The sequence below is a fragment of the Pogona vitticeps genome, chromosome 1 (assembly GCF_051106095.1).
Source record: "Pogona vitticeps strain Pit_001003342236 chromosome 1, PviZW2.1, whole genome shotgun sequence".
Taxonomy (NCBI): Eukaryota; Metazoa; Chordata; class Lepidosauria; order Squamata; family Agamidae; genus Pogona; species Pogona vitticeps.
The window spans coordinates 252,110-270,533 of record NC_135783.1 but is presented as its reverse complement, the minus strand read 5'-3'; the positions used below and the strand labels follow the sequence as shown (position 1 = coordinate 270,533).

Sequence of the window (18,424 nt, the reverse complement as noted above, 5' to 3'; positions counted from 1 at the left end):
TTCCCTGGGTCTTGAGACTCTTCGGTCGGGTCGTCTCTTGTGTTTCCCAGGCCAGAGCGCGCGGTCCTTTCGTTTGCTGGGTGAATCAGGGACACCGACCAGCTGGGAAGGGACAAGAGTTCGGGTGGGGAGAGTGGGAGGCGGTGGCAGCTACCAGGATTCACGCCTCATGTCCGAGGGTGTGGCAGTGCCAAACCGTTCCTTCAACGTCTCAGGTACCTTGAAAACCCTCTCTTAAGAGTTGCCCTAAGTGGGGAGGTGCCTTGTTGGCACATAGCAAACTGTTTCATAACAAAACAGACAAAATGCTGGACAAATCTTGTGGTCGCTTCCAAAATAAGCCTTGGAAAACCCCACCCTCATAGGCAGAGTGCTGGTAAAAGCTGTTTGGTCCAAGCCCACTGCACCAGTCATGAGCGAGTTGAGGCTGGCCAGGGGTAGTGCCTCGTCCACAGTTAATAGCCCTCCCATTCCCTTCATAGAAGCCCCCCCTCCGCGCCCCCCATTTCCTTGAGCCAAAGGACAGCCTCAGAAACTATCCATGAGTAGATGCTTGCCTAGGCCAGTGGTTCTTAACCTTGGGTTACTCAGGTGTTTTTGGACTGCAACTCCCAGAAGCCTTCACCACCAGCTGTGCTGGCTGGGGTTTCTGGGAGTTGCAGTTCAAAAACACCTGAGTAACCCAAGGTTAAGAACCACTGGCCTAGGACACAGTGCCCCCCCCCAAGAAAATGCCCATCAGGTCCCCCCTTCTGGGCCAAGCATTAGTCGCTTTGTTTGTCTTTCAGGAAACCATATCCAGAAGGGTTGGGCCTCGGAGTGGGAGCACAACATTTTCATTTGTCTATATTGTATTGACTGTTTTATTATTGCCCTGTTATTGTATTATTTTGTCTTTATAATTTGTTTATTGTACTGTGTAAACCGCCCAGAGTGCCTGGGTTGCCAGATGGCCAGTATGGAAATGAAATAAACAAATAATAAATAAAATGGAGCAGAGCCATAGGACACATACAGATTTATTGACTCCCCACATCCCACTCCTTGTTACTGCTCTACATTCTTGACCCGCAGCACAACTGGGACTGAGGTGCAGGGGATCATTCCCAGGTCTGTGATCACCAGATCCACCAGCTCCAGAGGGGTCACATCATAGACCAGGTTGAGGAGGCGCAGCCACTTGCTTTCCTGCCAGCCAGCCAGCGGACACTCGCCGTGATGTGTCTCAATCAGGTCATCCGGGTCATCTGCGGGCACATGGCTTACTGTTAGGGAGCAGCCACCCCAACACAGGGATGAAGTCTGGGCAGCCCCATGGAAAGGAAAGACTGCCTTCCCTTCTCTATCCAGCTTCTAACCCTCAAAACCTCAGCTACAAGGATCCAGAGGCCTTTGCAGCTCCCTGGCCCCTTCCCTACCATGGCAGCCCAGCAGCAGCCTCGCCCCACCCTGCTTGCCCCCTGCATGGCGGATTCTCCCTTGCTCATTCTCCTTGGAACACTCTCAGTTCACAGAACATTCTGAGGCGAATTGCCAACTTGCTGGGCCTCACAGACCACCAAGGGGACTCTGCTTCTGGTGTTCCCAGCCTAATCTTACCTGACAGAGTTGTTGCCTGAGAACTCTTAAGTGTCTGATGTCTTGAAGCAAATCTGGGGCAAGATACTCCCAAGGTGACCTTCACTCCTTCCCATTACAAATGTTAATTGAACTTTGTTTCTTGCTTCGCAATGATGTCACAATTTTTAAAAGGCCCTTCTATGCCTGTATAACCCTAAGTGTAACTCTCTAGCATATTATGGATCATGTGTAATTCAGCAATTAATCTATGAAGGCCTTCTTAAATGAACAATGCAAAGAAATAGAGGAAAATAACAGAAAAGGAAAAACCAGAGATCTGTTCAGGAAAATTGGAGATATTAGAGGAAAATTTTGTGCAAAGATGGACATGATAAAAGACAAAAATGGAAGGGACCTCACAGAAGCAGAAGACATCAAGAAGAGGTGGCAAGAATACACAGAGGAATTATATCAGAAAGTTTTGGATATCCCGGACAACCCAGACAATATAGTTGCTGACCTTGAGCCAGACATCCTGGAGAGTGAGGTCAAGTGGGCCTTAGAAAGCCTGCTAACAACAAGGCCAGTGGAGGTGATGGCATTCCATTCGAACTATTTAAAATCCTAAAGGATGATGCTGTTAAGGTGCTACATTCAATATGGCAACAAGTTTGGAAAACTCAACAGTGGCCAGAGGACTGGAAATGATCAGTCTACATCCCAATACCAAAGAAGGGCAGTGCCAAAGAATGCTCCAACTACCGGACAATTGCACTCATCTCACACGCCAGCAAGGTTATGCTCAAAATCATACAAGGTAGGCTTCAGCAGTATGTGGACCGAGAACTCCCAGAAGTACAAGTGGGATTCCGAAGGGGCAGAGGAACTCGAGACCAAATTGCCAACATGCGCTGGATTATGGAGAAAGCCAGAGAGTTCCAGAAAAACATCTACTTCTGCTTCATTGACTATGCAAAAGCCTTTGACTGTGTGGACCACAGCAAACTATGGCAAGTCCTAAAAGAAATGGGAGTGCCTGACCACCTGATCCATCTCCTGAGAAACCTGTATGTGGGACAGGAAGCAACAGTTAGAACTGGATATGGAACAACTGATTGGTTCAAAATTGGGAAAGGAGTACGACAAGGCTGTATATTGTCACCCTGCTTATTTAACTTATATGCAGAATACATCATGCGGAAGGCTGGACTGGAGGAAGCCCAAGCTGGAATTAAGATTGCAGGAAGAAATATCAACAACCTCCGATATGCAGATGATACCACTCTGATGGCGGAAAGTGAGGAGGAACTAAAGAACCTTGTAATGAGGGTGAAAGACGAGAGTGCAAAAAACGGTCTGAAACTCAACATCAAAAAAACTAAGATCATGGCCACTGGTCCCATCACCTCCTGGGAAATAGAAGGGGAAGATATGGAGGCAGTGACAGATTTTACTTTCTTGGGCTCCATGATCACTGCAGATGGAGACAGCAGCCCCGAAATTAAAAGACGCCTGCTTCTTGGGAGGAAAGCAATGACAAACCTTGACAGCATCTTAAAAAGCAGAGACATCACCTTGCCAACAAAAGTCTGCATAGTCAAAGCTATGGTTTTTCCTGTAGTGTTGTATGGAAGTGAGAGCTGGACCATAAAGAAAGCAGACTGCCGAAGAATTGATGCCTTTGAATTGTGGTGCTGGAGGAGACTCTTGAGAGTTCCCTGGACTGCAAAGAGAACAAACCTATCAATTCTAAAGGAAATCAACCCCGAGTGCTCACTGGAAGGACAGATCCTGAAGCTGAGGCTCCAGTACTTTGGCCATCTCATGAGAAGAGAAGACTCCTTGGAAAAGACTTTGATGTTGGGAAAGTGTGAAGGCAAGAGGAGAAGGGGACGACCGAGGATGAGATGGTTGGACAATGTCATCGAAGCAACCAACATGAATTTGACACAACTCCGGGAGGCGGTGGAAGATAGGAGGGCCTGGCGTGCTCTGGTCCATGGGGTCACGAGGAGTCGGACACGACTAAACGACTGAACACACACAATCTAGGAAGGAAGACGGTACGTAGGCACACACATTTTATGTTAGCATTGTTCTTATTGTTTTTTCTTAATTAAAAAAATAATTTAGGAAGGAAAGGGCAACATATAATCTAGCAATTCATTTAGGAAGGAACTGATTTAAGTTTTGGCCTTGCTTATCTACACCATGGAACATATAAAGACAAATAAATCTGGAGGCAACAGAAACTGTCTTAATACTGGATTTAAAATGAGGCAACAAGCTATACGTATGTAAAGTCTCCTTGAAGGACTATCTTTCCTTTGATTAGAGAGAGAGACATAGTTTTGAGCAATTGCGTCAGTGTGCTTCCTTATTCTGCAGAATCAGAAAAAGGCCTCCTTGGCCTCGGACGCTCTGACTCCCCAGTTTCAGGGTGCGACTGGCAGACCCCCTGGAGATACACTAGAGCATTTTGCAACACTCCAAGAAAGCCAATTCATCTACGCCCCCCTCCTGCCTACCGAGCTCATTGGAGACAAAGGAATCTGTCTGCACCCGCTCACAGAACTTGTAGGTCTCACAGCAGACCAGCACCGGCACGTTGTGGGCCTTGGAAAGCAGGGCGATCTGGGAAGTGCCCATCCGCGACATGACCGAGCCGTTGGCCAAGAGGGCGTGGGCGCCCAGCAGCACCTTGGAGACCTGCGGGAGCCGGGAGAGAAGAGGGTCAGTCCCCAGACTACTTTCCCACCCAGCCCCCAGGGATCTCAAGCCCTGCCTGGGGCCAGCCAGGCCGCTGGAGGAGCAGCAGCTCGGCCTGGCTGCGAGAGTCCCAGCCCCAGCACCTCAGGCAGCACGTAAGAGATGGCGTTGATGAGGACGTAGCTGCAGCGGACTCCCTGCTTGACCAAGCGGCGCAGCGTCTCACGACCCTCCAGCCGTGGCCGGCTGTCCACCACCACCACACGGAAGGCCCGGCCTTTGGCGTGGGCGTAGCAGAGTGTCCGGCTCACCAAGGAGGAGCTGTCGGGGAGCAGAGACACGCATGGGGTTATCCAGGGGCACCTCGCCTGAATTGTGTTTTGGGGTGGGGAGAGGCAGGAGGCCTTTTTAACATGGGATTTGCCCAGCACCCCTTCCAGCTGCTGGGCTGCAGGGTGGGGGGGTAGGTCCCCTCTCCCCCCAAACACGTTCTTGAACATTCTGGCGTTTCCTCTTTGTGCAGGCCAGGACATGCGCTATATGGCTCCTTGCCCCGCCACCCCGTTCCCTGCCCCACAGCTTCCCCCTTGCCACTGATGTAGCTCAAGCCCTCTGACCCCACCAGCCCCACTGCTGCCCCTCTGTACCAGCCGTAGACCAGAATGACATCTCCGTTGTTGATCTTCTCAAAGGCAAACTTGGAGATGGCTTTCGCTGCCAGGACAATCTTCTCCCGCTCAAACTTTTCAATGGTCTCCTGCAGGACCCCTTTGGCCTGTCGTTAGCAGAAGGGAGTGGTCATGGCTGGAGAGGGCTACCTTTCGACCTCTACGCTTGGCTCACCGAAGGGTTGGGGATTTCCCTGCTGGCCCTCTGGAGAGCACAAGGCTCTCCTAAACCCTTTGTTACCGAAAGGGGCACAGCCTAGCGGAGCGCGGCCCCAAAGGGCTCCCATCCAAGGTGGGAGGGAGGACTAGCCTCTCAACGCAGCCTCACCTCCTCCTCACGCATAGAGCCCGGCAAAGCGGAAATCTCCTTCTTGAGGAACTTGATAGCGTTGCCCATGCTGGCAGAGAGGGGCCGGCACTGGTTCAGGAAGCTGCAGGAAAAACGCAGGCTCAGCCTGGCCCTGCTGGCACCTCCGCCTGCTCGCCCCCAATGCTCCAGGCCTGCTGCCCCTTCCAAAGGGGGCACCCCCTCGTCACCTGATATAAGGCTTCAGCTTGTTCACCAAGTCCCGAGAGAGTTCTTCGTTTGCTGGGGTGGCATAGTCTCTGATTACCTGCGGAGGACAACAGGCCAGCAGCAGGTGGAGGGTGGCTTTTAGTTGCACTTCCACCTTCTGCTGCTTACACTTGGCTCCAGAAGGCCTCGTGACTCCCCGCCTCCGCACTCGGTGCTCACCATGAGGCTACAGAGGAGGTGAGGCTGAGAGTACGATTGACCCTCAGCTCACCCCCCTGCGTTTTATGCCTCATGAACCCTTGGAAGTCCAGCCCACCATCCAAACCCTTTCCAAAAGCCACAGGGCAGGGCAGTTCAGTGGCCCTCTGCTGTAACTGGGTCAGGCTGTGGGTGCTCGGAACCTCCGTTATCTTTCCAGGGGGCAATCAGAGACCCACTGGAAAAGGTGCCCATGGAGAAGGCACGTAGGCACCGAGAGAGACAAAGACCCTCCCCCGTGCCCCCACCCCTACCTGTTTGAAGACCCGGAGGAGTGCAATGCAGCGCGCATTGGAGCCATTAATGATGCCCTGGGAATACTGGAGCCCAAGCCGCACCACCGCAGGGTGAATAACAGAGGCAGGGATGCTGTGAAAGGCAGACAGTTGCACTGATGCGTTTCTCCAACCACTTCACATCATCACCCTCCAGGTGTAACTCCCTCCGTCAACGACTACTACACTAAGACTCTCTCCCAGTTCCCATATCAGGTCGAAGGAGTCTGGAGACCTGGCTTCAATCTGAGCCAATATCTGGTTTTCCAAATGTTTGGAATGGGAGCAGACAAAAGATTGTAACTTCAAGGTGAGGCTTGTTACACATCCCATGAAACTTAGCAAGAAGACAGAATGCAAAGACGGCATCCTGCAAGGCCAAACCACAGCCAAGACTCTTTCCAGCCTTTGGAACAAGCTGCCCCCAATGTTTTCCTGGCCTTCGCTTTTTCCCCTACGCTCTTTAAAGCCCCCGTGGGCTGTGCGTGGCTGCCAGAGCAGGAACGGGCATCCTTCACATCCAAAGCTTGTGAGGGCTGGGGAGGGGCGCCATTCACTCAGGGCCAGGGCATTCGCTTTGGCTAAAACCAAGCAAAAAGACCTCCCTCCAGGCAAGGCAAACAGCGAAGGAAATGAAGTTCCCAAGTCCATAAAAACTATTACGAAAGGAAGCCTGGGTGATGGGGGGGGGGGGAGGACAACCCTTGCTGTTCTAAAACAAAATGGAATCTGATCCCCCAGAGCCCACTGAAGAAAGCAAGAACCCACCCAAGTCACACCCACACCTGTCCAGTACTAATTCAAATCCAAATTCAGTCAGCAGAGAGCCTGCCCTAACCTCGCTTGCATCCACATGATCCGAACAAAAACGGCTGCACATGAGATGAGGTTAAGCCCAAGCCGCCTGCTCCAAAGGCTTTCCACGTACCCTCAGTGCCGGGCAAGGGCAGGCAAGGTAAGTGGTCGGCTGGAGAAACCCACTTCCCTTCCTCTTCTGCATCATCTGCTGTTGCTCCATCACCTGCCTCTCATAGCCTGGAGCGGGCACCCTAGCAAGAGCAGGCCCAGCAGGCACTCTGCTTCTGGACAAGGAGACCCGTCGGATGTTGGAGCCTTCAGCAGAAACCAAATGGCCAGAAGGCTGCAGGGAAGGACTTCCTGTACTGGCAGGAAGTGGCCCTGGAGAGCCTGACAGCTCTATGGCCAGAATATGTGTCTCATCCTAAGCTTTCGGAAAGAGAAACTCTGGACAGATCCACCCACAGGCGAAGCCCCCAGCAGAAGATCAGCTTCGCTCCAACACCAACACCTCATGCACACCCTGACACCCACCTCATCTGCTGAGTCAGCAGCTCCTTGCGGCTGTACTGGTGTAAGTGGGAGAAGAGGCTGACTTTGGCCCCATAATCCGGCCTCAGGGGCACCTGCAGAAGGGGGGAGAGTGAGCAGGGCTTGGTCAGGAGGAAGTCTCTTCCCTGCATCTCCCACCTGGCGGAAGGACAGCGACTCGGCCTCCCGTGAGAGGAGTCCCGTGTCTGAGAGCGCTAGTGTCCCTACCAAAGTGTATACTTCCGATTCAGCTCATAAAACAAATCCGCAGGCTAAAATCAAAAGAATGTCAATTCAGTGCTATCAAGTCAGTAAACTTTTTTGTGAGCCATTATGGGATGTGGGCAAAATAGGAACTTCTCCTTTGCAAAACTGATAAAGGGGTAGGTAAGAGGTTTGGGGAAACGGTTTGCTGTTACCACTTCCTTCTAGAGCCTGCACTTGCGGAATTAGCTTTTCTGCAGATTCTCCATACTAAATCGTGGAATGCCAGCCAACAGGAAATGGCCATATATCTTGTGCCCTTCTGGCAGGCAGCAGTAATCCAACTGAACAGCTAAGCAGACTACAGAGATTGTTCCTATAACAAATTTGTGTTTAATCCCCTGGAAAAAAAAAAACAGGGAGAGAAGAAAACCGGCTGGCTGCCTCCCTCCTGCTCTACCTGGGCAAGGTTGGGAGGGCCCCCAGGTGGGTGCGGAGGCTCCCCAGGAGATGTTCTGCCTGCCTCTTCCCTGGCAGGTCGCGCGTAACACTGTAAGAGGCAAGGGAGTTTGGCTCCGGGCCTTCCCGTTTTCAACCAGGCAAAACTCAGGGTTGGAAACAGGAAGGACCAGAGCCCTGCTGGGAAAAACAAGAGCATGCAAGGCCAGCAGATCTCCCTACAAAGTCTGTGGAACCAACGAGATGGGGGGGGAGGACCCCACCGCAGAGGGCTTTCCAGTCCTTCCCCCCCCCCCCCCGACCAGGGGAAAGGAGGGGAGGCTCTACTTTGCCTCACCCCCCACCACCACCACCCCCCGGCTTCCTACAGAAGTGCCCTTCTCGGCGTCGCGCCCCCCCCCCACCTGCTGCCGCTCCAGCTTCTTGGCCAGCTTCTTCTGGGCGGCCGGGTCGTCCACCTGCACGTGCTCCGGGAGACGCTTCACCGCTGCGGGAGGAGAAGAGCGGGAGGCTTCAGAGGCCGGGCCGGGCCGGGCGGAGGGGAAACCCCGGCCCGGGAGGAGGGCGCCCGCCGCTTCCTTACCTGGCTGGGCCTCGCCGGGCAGGGCCGGGCGCGGCTTGGCGGGGGCCGCCGGGCCCTGCTCGCCCTTCCGGCCCTGCTTCAGCGCCCGCTCGGCCTCCTGGCGGGCCCGGCGCTCCGCTCGCAGCTCGGCCTTCGTCTTGCCCGCCCCGCCGCCGCCGCCGGAGGGCTTGCTCTCGGGGCCCGGCGGCGGCTCCGGCGGCCCTGCACGGGGAGAGAAGGGAAGCCGCCGTCAGAGGGGAGGAAGGAGAGGCCGGACCGACCCCCCCCTTCCCCTTCCCCTTCCCCTTCCAGCCCGCCCGCCCGCCCGCCCGCCCGCCGGCCGGCCGGCCCCGCACAGACCTGGCGGCGTCGGGGCATTGCCAGGGCCGGTCGGGGCGCCGCCGCCGCCGCCCTTCTCCGCCGCCTTCGCCTTCGCCTTCTCCTCCTTCTCTTCCTCCCCCTCCTCCCCCTCCTCCTCCTCCTCCTCCTGCCGGTGCTCCTTCTCGGCCTCGCGGCGCTTCCTCTTCTTCTGCTGCTTCTTCTCCTTCCGCAGCTGCAGCTTCTCCTCGCGGGAACGAGGCTCCGTCAAGGGACCGGGAGCCCCGGGAGCCGGACGGGCAGGCCCCGCGGCAAGGGCGGAGCCCCCTGCCCGGACCCGCCCCGGCTCCGGCTCCGCGGCGGCCCCGGCGCTGCTGCTCCCGCTCCCGCTCCCGCTCCCGGGGGGCGCCGCCATCGCCTGGCTTCACTCGGGTCCGACTGGCAGCGGCGGCGGCGGCAGCGCCCCCTGCCGGCCAAAATGGGAGGAGACGGGAAGGGCGGAGGGGGGGAGGGAGAAGCGGGCGCCTCTCCTTCGCCCCCCTCCCCCATCTGTCGGACAGTTTGCTCGGACCCGGCGAGACCCCGTCTCTCCCCGGAAGACCCGACGCCGGGCAGACGACCCCCCCCTCGGCGGCGGAAGGGCGAGGCAGCCCCCTCGGAGCCGCGCCGGCGGACCGGCAGGCGGGCTTCTCCCGTCGGGGCACCAAGAGAGGCCGGCACCCCCGGGGCGCTCGGTTGGACCGGGCGGCGGATTTCTCGGGAGGGCTTCGCTGGCCCGCGAACGGGGGGGGCTCCCCTCCCCTCCCCCCGAAGAAATAAAGTCTCTCCCTCGGAGCTCTTTCAGTCCCGGCGGGGGGTGGGGGTGGGGGTGGGGGGACGGGGGTGGGGCGGGAGGGTCGGCAGTCGGCGGCCATCGGGACCCGGCCGGGCCTGGGCGAGGAAGCGCTCCCCCGGCCGGCGATGCTACTTTAGCCATGGGGGTGGGGGGGGTTGGAGAGGTGGGGGGTGCTGGGGCGACGGGGGGGCGAGACCGACTCATGCTGGGAGGGGGGGGAGGGGAGGCCGGGTGCTGCTCGACCCCCGCCGCCCACCCCCTTATGGGGAGACCTCCCGCCCCGCCCCGCCCCGCCCCGCTCCAGCTCTTGGCCCCTCCCGGAGGGGGCGGGAAAGGCCTCCCTCCGCAAAAGGGGGAGGGAAAGGTGCCGCCCTCGCTCGCCAGCCCCGCCCCCACCGCCCCTCCCCTCCCTCCCCTCCCTCCGGTTCGCAAGATGGCGGCGGCGCCCGGGATCGGGGCTTCCGGCCGGGCCGGGAGGTAGCGGCGGAGCGGAAGGGGCGGCGGCGGCGGCGGGGGCGGCGGCGGGGCCAGGCTCGGCCATGCACTTCTCCATCCCGGAGACCGAGACCCGCGCCGGGGACGGCGGCAGTAGTGGCGGCGGCGGCTCCGCCTACGTGGTGGGTGCCGGGATGGGCAGGAGCAGGATTGGGCCCTCCCCGGGCGGTCCGGAGGGGCCGGCGCAGCGCCCCCCACCCACCCTGGCCGCTCCCGGGGCTGCGCCGCGACAGCCCCGCCCTCCGGGAGAGGGGGAGGGGCCTTCGCTGGCCCGGGAGGGGGCGGGGCGCCCTTCCCGGAGCGGAGGGGGCTCGCCTGCCCCCCCTCGCGGTGCCCGAAGGGGGCAGTGGGTCGCGGTCGGGACCGGATCAAAGAAGGGGCGGAAGAGAGGGAAGGGGGGCCGAGGCCGCCTTCCAGACCCCTCCCCTCCCCCCAGCCCTGCCCTCCCCAGGAAAGCCCGTCCTGGTTGACCACCCCCCCGCCCGAGGTCCCTTCCCCCCCACAGACCCTCCGGGAGGGGGCGCCCGTCACAAGGTGGGGGAGGCGGTCGGTGCCTCGAAGGGAGGAAGCAGGGAAGCGCCCGCCGACTCCACCGGCCGCGGGGAGGGGGGCGCGCTCTTTTCTGCCCCCTCCCACGGGGAGGTGGGGGGACGGGGGGGGCTCCCACACTCGTGGCCTCCTCTTTGATCCGGGGGGGGCAAGCTAGTTCCCCGGAGGAAAACCGCCCCTATTCCTCCCGAAAAACTCGCTGATCCCGGCTTGGCTACGGCGGGGGCGGGCGGTGGTCTCGGTGCGTTCCGCCCCCCCCTTACCGACTCCGGTTCTAGAGCCTGCCTGAGAAGCCGGCGCTAATCCCCCGCTCCCCTTCCCCCCCCCCCCGCTCCCAGGCCTACAACATCCATGTGAACGGGGTGCTGCACTGCCAGGTGCGCTACAGCCAGCTGCTGGGCCTGCATGAACAGGTGAGGCTGAGGGGGGGGTTCTGGGCCGTGGGGGGCCAGGGCAGGCGGCGGCATGGGGTGGTGGGGGTGGTGCTCAGCGGCGGATGTCCCCCTGTGGAGGACTCCCAGGCAGGCCCTTCCTCGCCATTGGGGGGGGGGGGCAGGCCAACTTCAGGCATAGCAGCACCAGGTGAGCGGAGGGAGGGAGGTCTTTGCCCCACTGGGGGTGAGGCTTGGAGGCTAAGCGCTGTGGTTCTCCCCACAGCTGAGGAAGGAGTATGGCGCCAACGTGGTGCCCCCTTTTCCTCCAAAAAAGATCTTCACCCTCACCCCAGCGGAGGTGGAGCAACGGCGGGAGCAGCTGGAGAAGTACATGCAGGCTGGTGAGGCCCCGGTGGTGGCTGTTGCGGGGGGGGGGGGCAAAGGGACAGGGGGAGGGAGGCCTCAGCTGGATGCCAGGCTGACGGAGCCCCTCCTGACGCTTCGCCCTGCAGTGCGCCAGGACCCCGTGCTGGGAAGCAGCGAGATCTTCAACAGCTTCTTGCGCAAAGCCCAACAGGTATTGCCCAACAGGTATTGCGGAGGGGGGGGGAGGGGGAAGGGCCGGGGTTGTGCAAGGTAAAGAGCCCCTCACAGCCCTCTCCTCCCTCTGCCCCACAGGAGACGCAGCAGATCCCTACGGAGGAGGTCCAGCTGGAAGTCCTGCTTTCCAACGGGCAGGAGGTGAAGGTCAACATCCTCACCTCGGACCAGACGGAGGATGTCCTGGAGGTGGGTGTTTGCTTTCTTTCCTGCATTTGGGTCGAGTCCAAAGTGGACTCATCAAAGGCATCGAGAGAGAGAGAGAGAGAGAGAGAGAGAGAGAGAGCTCACAGAGGTCGGTCTTCTAACCCTGCAGTCCCCAACCTATTTAGCCCTGCGGACCGGCTGGAGAAGGCAGGACACCCCCCTGCGCCCCAGGCTGTGGACCAGAGGGGGGTTGGGGGTGCTCTGTTCTAACCCCCTTCCCTTCGTTTGTTTATAGGCTGTGGCTTCGAAGCTGGACTTGCCTGAGGACCTGATTGGCTACTTCCACCTCTTCCTGGTCCGTGAATCCCAGGATGGGACGTTTTCCTGTGAGTAAATTTTTCTTGCCTGAAGTCTCTGGGGCAGTGCAAAAGAATAGGGGGCACAAGGGGGCCTGGGGAGCGTGTGCGTCTCAGGGACTGAACTGCCTTCTTTACGCAGTTATACGGAAGCTGCAGGAGTTTGAGTTGCCTTACGTGTCAGTCACCAGCCTTCAAAATCCAGAGTACAAGATTCTCCTGCGCAAAAGGTGAGGGGGGGGGATGCCGCGGTGACAGGGGCAGGTTAGGGGTCAGGGGTTGAGGAAGCCTTTCACGGCCGGCTCCATCACTGGCACGGCTCCATTCAATGGCCTGCCTTTCTTCCTTCCCATCAGCTACTGGGACTCTGCCTACGATGATGATGTCATGGAGCAACGTGTAGGGCTGAACCTCCTGTACGCCCAGGTGAAAGACGGTTCCGGCAAGGGGGCTGGGGGGAGAACTTGGTCCTCAGCTTCCCCACGCAGACTCTCGTCTTTTTTTTTCTCAGACGGTTGCAGACATTGAGCGGGGCTGGATCTTGGCCAACAAGGAGCAGCACCGCCAGCTGAAATCCCTGCAGGAGAAAGTTTCCAAGAAGGAGGTGGGCGGGGGGCGTGTGCATGCACAGGGGGGGGAGTCCCCCCCCAGTTGATGGCCTGCAAGCACCCCTGCCCCAAACTCGGCTGTTTTGTCTTCTTTGCTGCAGTTTATCCGCCTGGCACAGACCCTGAAGTATTACGGCTATCTCAAGTTCGACCCCTGCATCACAGACTTCCCCGAGAAGGGTTGTCACGTGATTGTTGGCGCAGGGAACAGCGAGCTGAATTTCCAGGTCAAGCTGCCCAATGACCAGATCAAAGAGGGGAGTTTCAAAGTCACACGGATGCGCTGCTGGCGGGTGACTTCTTCCGTGAGTCCGGGAGGAGGTGCAGGCTTTCTGAGCAGGCCTTCCACTCTCTGGGGAGAAGCCTCTGAGCAGCCTGCCCGGGAAGGGCACCTTTGACAGGTGCATGATTGGGGTGGGGGGTGGGGCAGAAGAGGCTCTCATTGTGCCCTCCCTCCCTCTGCCACACAAGCGGGGAGACACCCCATCTGCCCCTGCTCCTTTCCAGGTCCCAGTGCACAACGGGACATCATCCGGGCTGAATGCAGGGAAGCCAGAGGTCAAACTAGAACTGGCCTTCGAGTACCTGATGAGCAAGGACCGCCTGCAGTGGGTCACCATCACCAGCCCACAGGTACAGCTCCCTCATCAATTTCCGCACAGGATATTTCTTGACAGAATTGCAGCAGCTTTAACCCTAATCCCCCCCTCCCCACGGCACACTCATATTTTCTATCTGGAAAAGTTTGTCTGATTTTGACAAGTTTTGCTTGTAAAGAAAAATACAAACTGTGCTTTATTCTCTTTAGGTTCATGGTCCTTTAATTTTGCTACCACCTACATCTTTTCTTGTTCTTAAATTACAAAATTAAGGCTGTGTTGCCTGGTGGCCGTAGGACAAAGCAGACACGCTCTCTCTCTCCCTCTGCTCCCCCTCCTAGGCTATCATGCTGAGCATCTGCTTGCAGTCCATGGTGGATGAGCTGATGGTGAAGAAGTCAGGGGGCAGCATCCGCAAGGTGAGACCCAGCTCTAACTGAACCACCTACAGGGTCTTGTGGGGCAGAAGGACTTGGGTTTTCTAAGCTCCTTGCTGGCTTCCCTTTCGCAGGTGTTCCGTCGGCGAAACAATGGCGCCCTGCAGCGCCCCAACAGCCAGCAGGCAGCTAAGTCACCTCCCCTCCTGGTAAGTGCGGCTGAAATACATCTTCTCCGTAGTCTTGTTGGGTTTCCCAGGTGGCCCTTGGGCAGCCTTTTACCTGATCCTTCTGCTTCTCCCGCTAGGACTCACCGGACACCAGCCGGGAAACCATTGCCAAGGTCTCGGTGAGTCCCCCTGCTCCCTCCCACGCACGGGGCAGCTGGCCAGGGAGAGGCAGGGCCTGAATGGATCCCCCATCTCTCTCTCTTTTGCCCACAGAGCAAACTGGGTTCCGTCAGCCTGCGGGCCATTAGCCATTCCAGCTCTGCTGCCGACGTGGGGGCCAACGATTTCCACGGCAACTACGCCTTTGAGGGCATTGGGGATGAGGACCTCTGAGGGCCCTTGCGCCTGGAGGCTGGCACAGCAGCTAAGCTCTGCCCGAGCCACATCCCTGTGGAATGTACACCGTAGCTCCTGCTGGGTGGCCCTCGCCCACGTGCCTCAACCCCAGCCAGCTCCCTTGCCCCCCGCCCCACCCCACCCCACCTCCGCCCGAAAAAGGGCGGGATGGGGGCTTTGCTCCATACATGCCAAATTAGGTAGAGTGGACATTTGCTCCCAAAGTAGCCCGAGGAGAGCGGCAGCTATGGGACTCACCCTAGGTGCTGGTGTAACTGCTAGGCTTATTATCATCGTCTTGTTTATCTCTCTGCTGTTTATGAATGAACGTTAACAAATGTTTGTGGCAATAATTAAACAGATCGTGATTGGGAATGGGTGTTCTGAACCCCTCCCTCCGCTGCATGCTATTTTCCAAGCTCCCACTGAGGAATACTGCTGCCCGCGCGCACGCACGCACACACACACCCTTGCTCTTTATCCTGAGTCAGGAGCACCCCCTAGGATCGAGATCACTGCTTCCACCACCTTCATCTGCCCAGCTACACCACGCGTACCACTAGCAAGAGAAGGCAACAGAGAAGGGCTTCAGCCCGCTGTGGCAGGACTGCAGCGCATTCAGGTTTGATCGCTGCCCCCGAGCAAAATAAAGCAAGATAAGAAAACAGTTTAATGCATGAATACACCATATAAATTACACAGACGCAAGCAGCAACCACAGTTAAAGATGGAAGGGGAAAGAGAGGCACACAGAAGATAGGAAAGCACCAAGGGCCCCCTGCCTGCAGTCCTCCTGCCCGGCGGCAGAGTCACACAGGCTGGAAGGAGCCCGATCCTGGGGGCGGCGAGGGCCTTCTCCGTTGTCCCTGCGCAGAAGTCCTTGGGCACCGCAGTGGTGGGCTCAGCCCCCCAGCGCAGAAGGGGCGAAACGGCCTCCTCCTCCTCCCATTTCAGGGGAGGCTGCTGTCTGGGCCAGCCCCTGCCCCCTCCTCGGCCAAACCCTGGCCATGTACTTTCTGGTGGCGCTTGTAGTTGTCCCAGTGGCCGGTGGTGTAGGGGCAGACCCGGCACTGGAAGGGTTTTTCCCCCGTGTGCCGCAGCATGTGGCGCTTGAGGTTCATGCTCTGGTTGCAAGAGTACGAGCAGAGGCGGCAGCGGAAGGGCTTGTCCCCAGAGTGGATGCGGCCGTGGCGCTTGAGGTTTGCCAGGTTCCCGCAGGCGTACGGGCAGAGCGGGCACTTGTAGGGCTTCTCGCCGGTGTGCACCCGCTGGTGGCGCTTGAGGTTGTCCAGGTGGGCCGAGGCGTAAGGGCAGAGCGCGCAGGCGAAGGGCTTTTCCCCGCTGTGCGTCTTCATGTGGCGGGCCAGGTGGTTGGGGTAAGTGGTGACGAAGGGGCACAGCTGGCAGGAGAAGCCCTTGGGGGAAGCGGGCTCGGCCCCCAGCACGGCCAGGCTGCAGCGCCCACACACGGGCTCGCCCAAGCCCTCGTCGGCCTCCAGCACCAGGCCGCACGCTTGGCAAGTGAACGGAAAAAGCAGTTCGGGCAGGACCGTGGCAGAGTCCTCCGGCCGCAGGAACGGGGAGCTGGGCAACAGTGGAGGCGGAGGCTCTGCAGAGAGAAAGGAGCGGTCAGCGAGGCGGCCTCCTTGCCCAGCCCAGCCCAGCCCCTGAAATGCTTCTTGGACCCTCTTGCCCAGCTTGACTCCCGGTGTCGGGAGATCTCGGCGCAGCCCCTGTCGCTACAAGCCGGTACGTGGGCTCTCTCACCTGCTCCGGCCCTTCCCGCCAGGGCCTCGCCCCCCTCCCTCCTCCACCTACCTGCCTCCTGGTCCACCACCGGCGGCGCCTCCTCCGCTTCCCCCGGGCGGATCCCCATGCCAGGCGGCTGGAGCGGGTCGGCCTGGGCGCAGCGGCAGTTGCAGGCGCTGCATCGCAGGGGCCGTTCCTGGCCGTGGACCCGCTGGTGCCGCTTGAGGTTGCCGAGGCTGCTGCAAGCGAAGGGGCAGGTGGGGCAGCGGTAGGGCTTCTCGCCCGTGTGAGTGCGCAGGTGGCGGGTCAGGTTGACCAGCTGGGCAGAGGCGTAGGGGCAGTGCGGGCAGCGGTAAGGCTTCTCCCCGTTGTGGGTCTTCATGTGCCGCTTGAGGTGGCTGGAGTAGTGGGAGGCAAAGGGGCACAGCTGGCAGGAGAAAACCACGCGGGGGCCCTTGGGGGAGCCCTCCTCTTCCCCCAGCTCGGGCAGGCAGCAGGGGGCCGGGCCAGGGGTGGGCAGGCCGCAGTGCTGGCAGGACGGGCCCAGGCCCTCGCTCTCCTCCTCGTCCTCTTCCTCCTCCTCTCCCTCTCTGGGGGGGGCCTGGCGCAGAAGCGGGAACTCCTCGCTCAGGGTGGCGTAAGGCGTTGGGGGTGGCAGTCCTCCGGGCATCTCCCCAAGGGAGTCTGCAGCACACACACAAGGCGAGGGTTAGGGTTAGCTGGGCAGCAGGGGGGTGGGGGGCCCGGGGGGGGGCAGGCGGGGTCGCCGGCCGGGGACGCGCATCTTCGCCTTGGCCTCTCCCTTTCCCGCTGGCGCTACACCGCGCGGGACTAACCCGGAGCACCGGGCGGGGGGGGGGGGGAGGCGACCGGGGGCGGCAGCAGAGCTCGCCCTGGCCCGCCGCCGCCCATGCACGCGCTCCCTCCCCAAGCCCAGCACCCGCTCAGCCGGGGGGGCCTCCGGGAAGAGCCGAGCCCGGGCGGGGGTGTGATCCGCGGCGGCTCGGGAGGGGCCGAGAAGCCCCCGGGAGGGCTCCCGCCGCCGCCGCCCCGCGAGCGGGTCCCACCTTCCGAGTCCTTCTCGAAGGCGACGAGGGCCGGGGGGGCGCCGCCGCCGCCGCCGCTCTCCTCCTCCTCGTCCTCCTCCAGCTCCGAGCCCGGTTTCAAGAGGAAGCGGTCCCGCGGCGCCGGGCCTTCCTCTCCCGGGGGCTCGGCGGGGGCTCCGGGCGCCTCCACTGCAGCGGCGAGAGGGAAAGGGCCGCGTCGTGAGGACCGGGGGCGAGGGGGCGGCGGGCAGGGGGAGGGGGAGGGGAGGGCGACAGCCTCGGCGCCCCCTCCCCTCCTCTCTCCCCCCGGGAGGGGCCCCTCTCCTCCCCCGCGCGTGGCGAGACTGAGCCAGGGAGCTGCCTTCCCCCTCCCTCCCAGGAAGGACCCCCCCCCGGTGGCACCCCACCCCCACGGCCCCGTCCCCGTCCGGGGTCCTTCCCGGAGGGGGGGAGAAAGGGGGGCTGGCGCTGACCTTTGACGGGCTGCGGGTGGCGCTGCTTCCGGCGGGGCATCTTGCCCGGCGGCGGCGGCGGCGGAGGAGGCGGCGGGGGAGGGGGAGGGGCGGGCGGCCCCGTCCGCCTCCCCCGCACCGGTCCGCTCAGCGCCACTCGGCCTGCGCCCCCGGCGCCTCTCCCTCCGCGACGCCCCGGCAGCCTCAGCTTCGGTCCCGGTCTCTGCTGCCGCCGCCGCCGCCGCCGAAGCTGCTCCTCCCGGCGCTCCCGCCCATCCGCGGGGCGGTCAGCCAAAGCAGCGGGCACTTCCGGTTCCGCTCCCGCCCCGCCGCGGTGTATGCCGGGAGCTGGAGTGCGTTCTCTCGGAGCACAAAAAACGGGAGGGGGAGAGGGAGCCGAAGGGGCGGCGCCCGCCTAGAGCTGCGAAAGGAGACGCGTCCGCCCAGCTCCCAGCTTCCGAGTTCGCTTTTTTGGGGGGGCAGCGGGTGGGCGGCGGAAGGAGCCGGGCGAGGCCCGGAGGTTGCTTTCCTTCCTTTCCGAACGCGGCAGCCCTCGGGTGGACCGCGGTGGGGGCGGTGGCCCTCCGCCCGCCCGCGGGGAGCCTGCGAGGGAGCCTGGGTGGGAGGGAGGGAGGGAGGCGGACACGACGGCCGGCCCCCCACGCCAGGAGGCGTCACAGCGAACGGGGGCGTCCATCCCTCAGCCCCCACCCGCCCCCACCCACACCCACGAGGGGCTCCGCGGCCACGAGGGCGAGGCGCGTAGGCCCAGTTCGATCCTCTTCAGCCCTTTGTTGTGGGTCAGAAAAGTT

At 60.7% G+C, this 18,424-nt stretch overlaps 3 protein-coding genes across 4 annotated transcripts; 1 reads left to right on the top strand and 2 right to left on the bottom strand.

Annotated features, from left to right (window-relative positions):
• Positions 1 to 1,001: 1,001 nt before the first annotated feature.
• EIF2B4 (eukaryotic translation initiation factor 2B subunit delta) lies at positions 1,002 to 9,675 on the bottom strand. The gene is made up of 11 exons (XM_072985401.2): positions 8,902 to 9,675; positions 8,563 to 8,763; positions 8,384 to 8,466; positions 7,320 to 7,411; positions 5,967 to 6,081; positions 5,475 to 5,551; positions 5,266 to 5,368; positions 4,917 to 5,044; positions 4,413 to 4,590; positions 4,089 to 4,269; positions 1,002 to 1,247 (listed from the first exon to the last, which is right to left on the bottom strand). Exons 1-11 carry the CDS (start codon positions 9,272 to 9,274, stop codon positions 1,048 to 1,050), a joined length of 1,731 nt encoding a protein of 576 aa, XP_072841502.2. The 5' UTR covers positions 9,275 to 9,675; the 3' UTR covers positions 1,002 to 1,047.
• Positions 9,676 to 10,083: 408 nt separating this feature from the next.
• Positions 10,084 to 14,740, top strand: SNX17 (sorting nexin 17). Its single transcript, XM_072985415.2, has 15 exons — positions 10,084 to 10,311; positions 11,077 to 11,151; positions 11,396 to 11,513; positions 11,625 to 11,689; positions 11,791 to 11,901; positions 12,155 to 12,245; positions 12,358 to 12,445; positions 12,572 to 12,641; positions 12,727 to 12,819; positions 12,925 to 13,128; positions 13,331 to 13,456; positions 13,764 to 13,841; positions 13,934 to 14,008; positions 14,107 to 14,148; positions 14,243 to 14,740. Exons 1-15 carry the CDS (start codon positions 10,234 to 10,236, stop codon positions 14,360 to 14,362), a joined length of 1,434 nt encoding a protein of 477 aa, XP_072841516.1. The 5' UTR covers positions 10,084 to 10,233; the 3' UTR covers positions 14,363 to 14,740.
• Positions 14,741 to 15,017: 277 nt separating this feature from the next.
• Positions 15,018 to 18,238, bottom strand: ZNF513 (zinc finger protein 513). Of its 2 annotated transcripts, XM_072985407.2 has the most exons (4): positions 17,634 to 18,238; positions 17,182 to 17,349; positions 16,184 to 16,798; positions 15,018 to 15,974 (listed from the first exon to the last, which is right to left on the bottom strand). In XM_072985407.2, the coding sequence occupies exons 1-4, from the start codon at positions 17,671 to 17,673 to the stop codon at positions 15,316 to 15,318; spliced, it is 1,482 nt and encodes a 493-aa protein (XP_072841508.2). In that variant the 5' UTR covers positions 17,674 to 18,238; the 3' UTR covers positions 15,018 to 15,315. The 2 variants fall into 2 exon arrangements, with proteins under 2 accessions (XP_072841508.2, XP_078237151.1); XM_078381025.1 differs by lacking the exon at positions 17,182 to 17,349 and having other exon boundaries at positions 17,634 to 18,235.
• Positions 18,239 to 18,424: the final 186 nt, after the last annotated feature.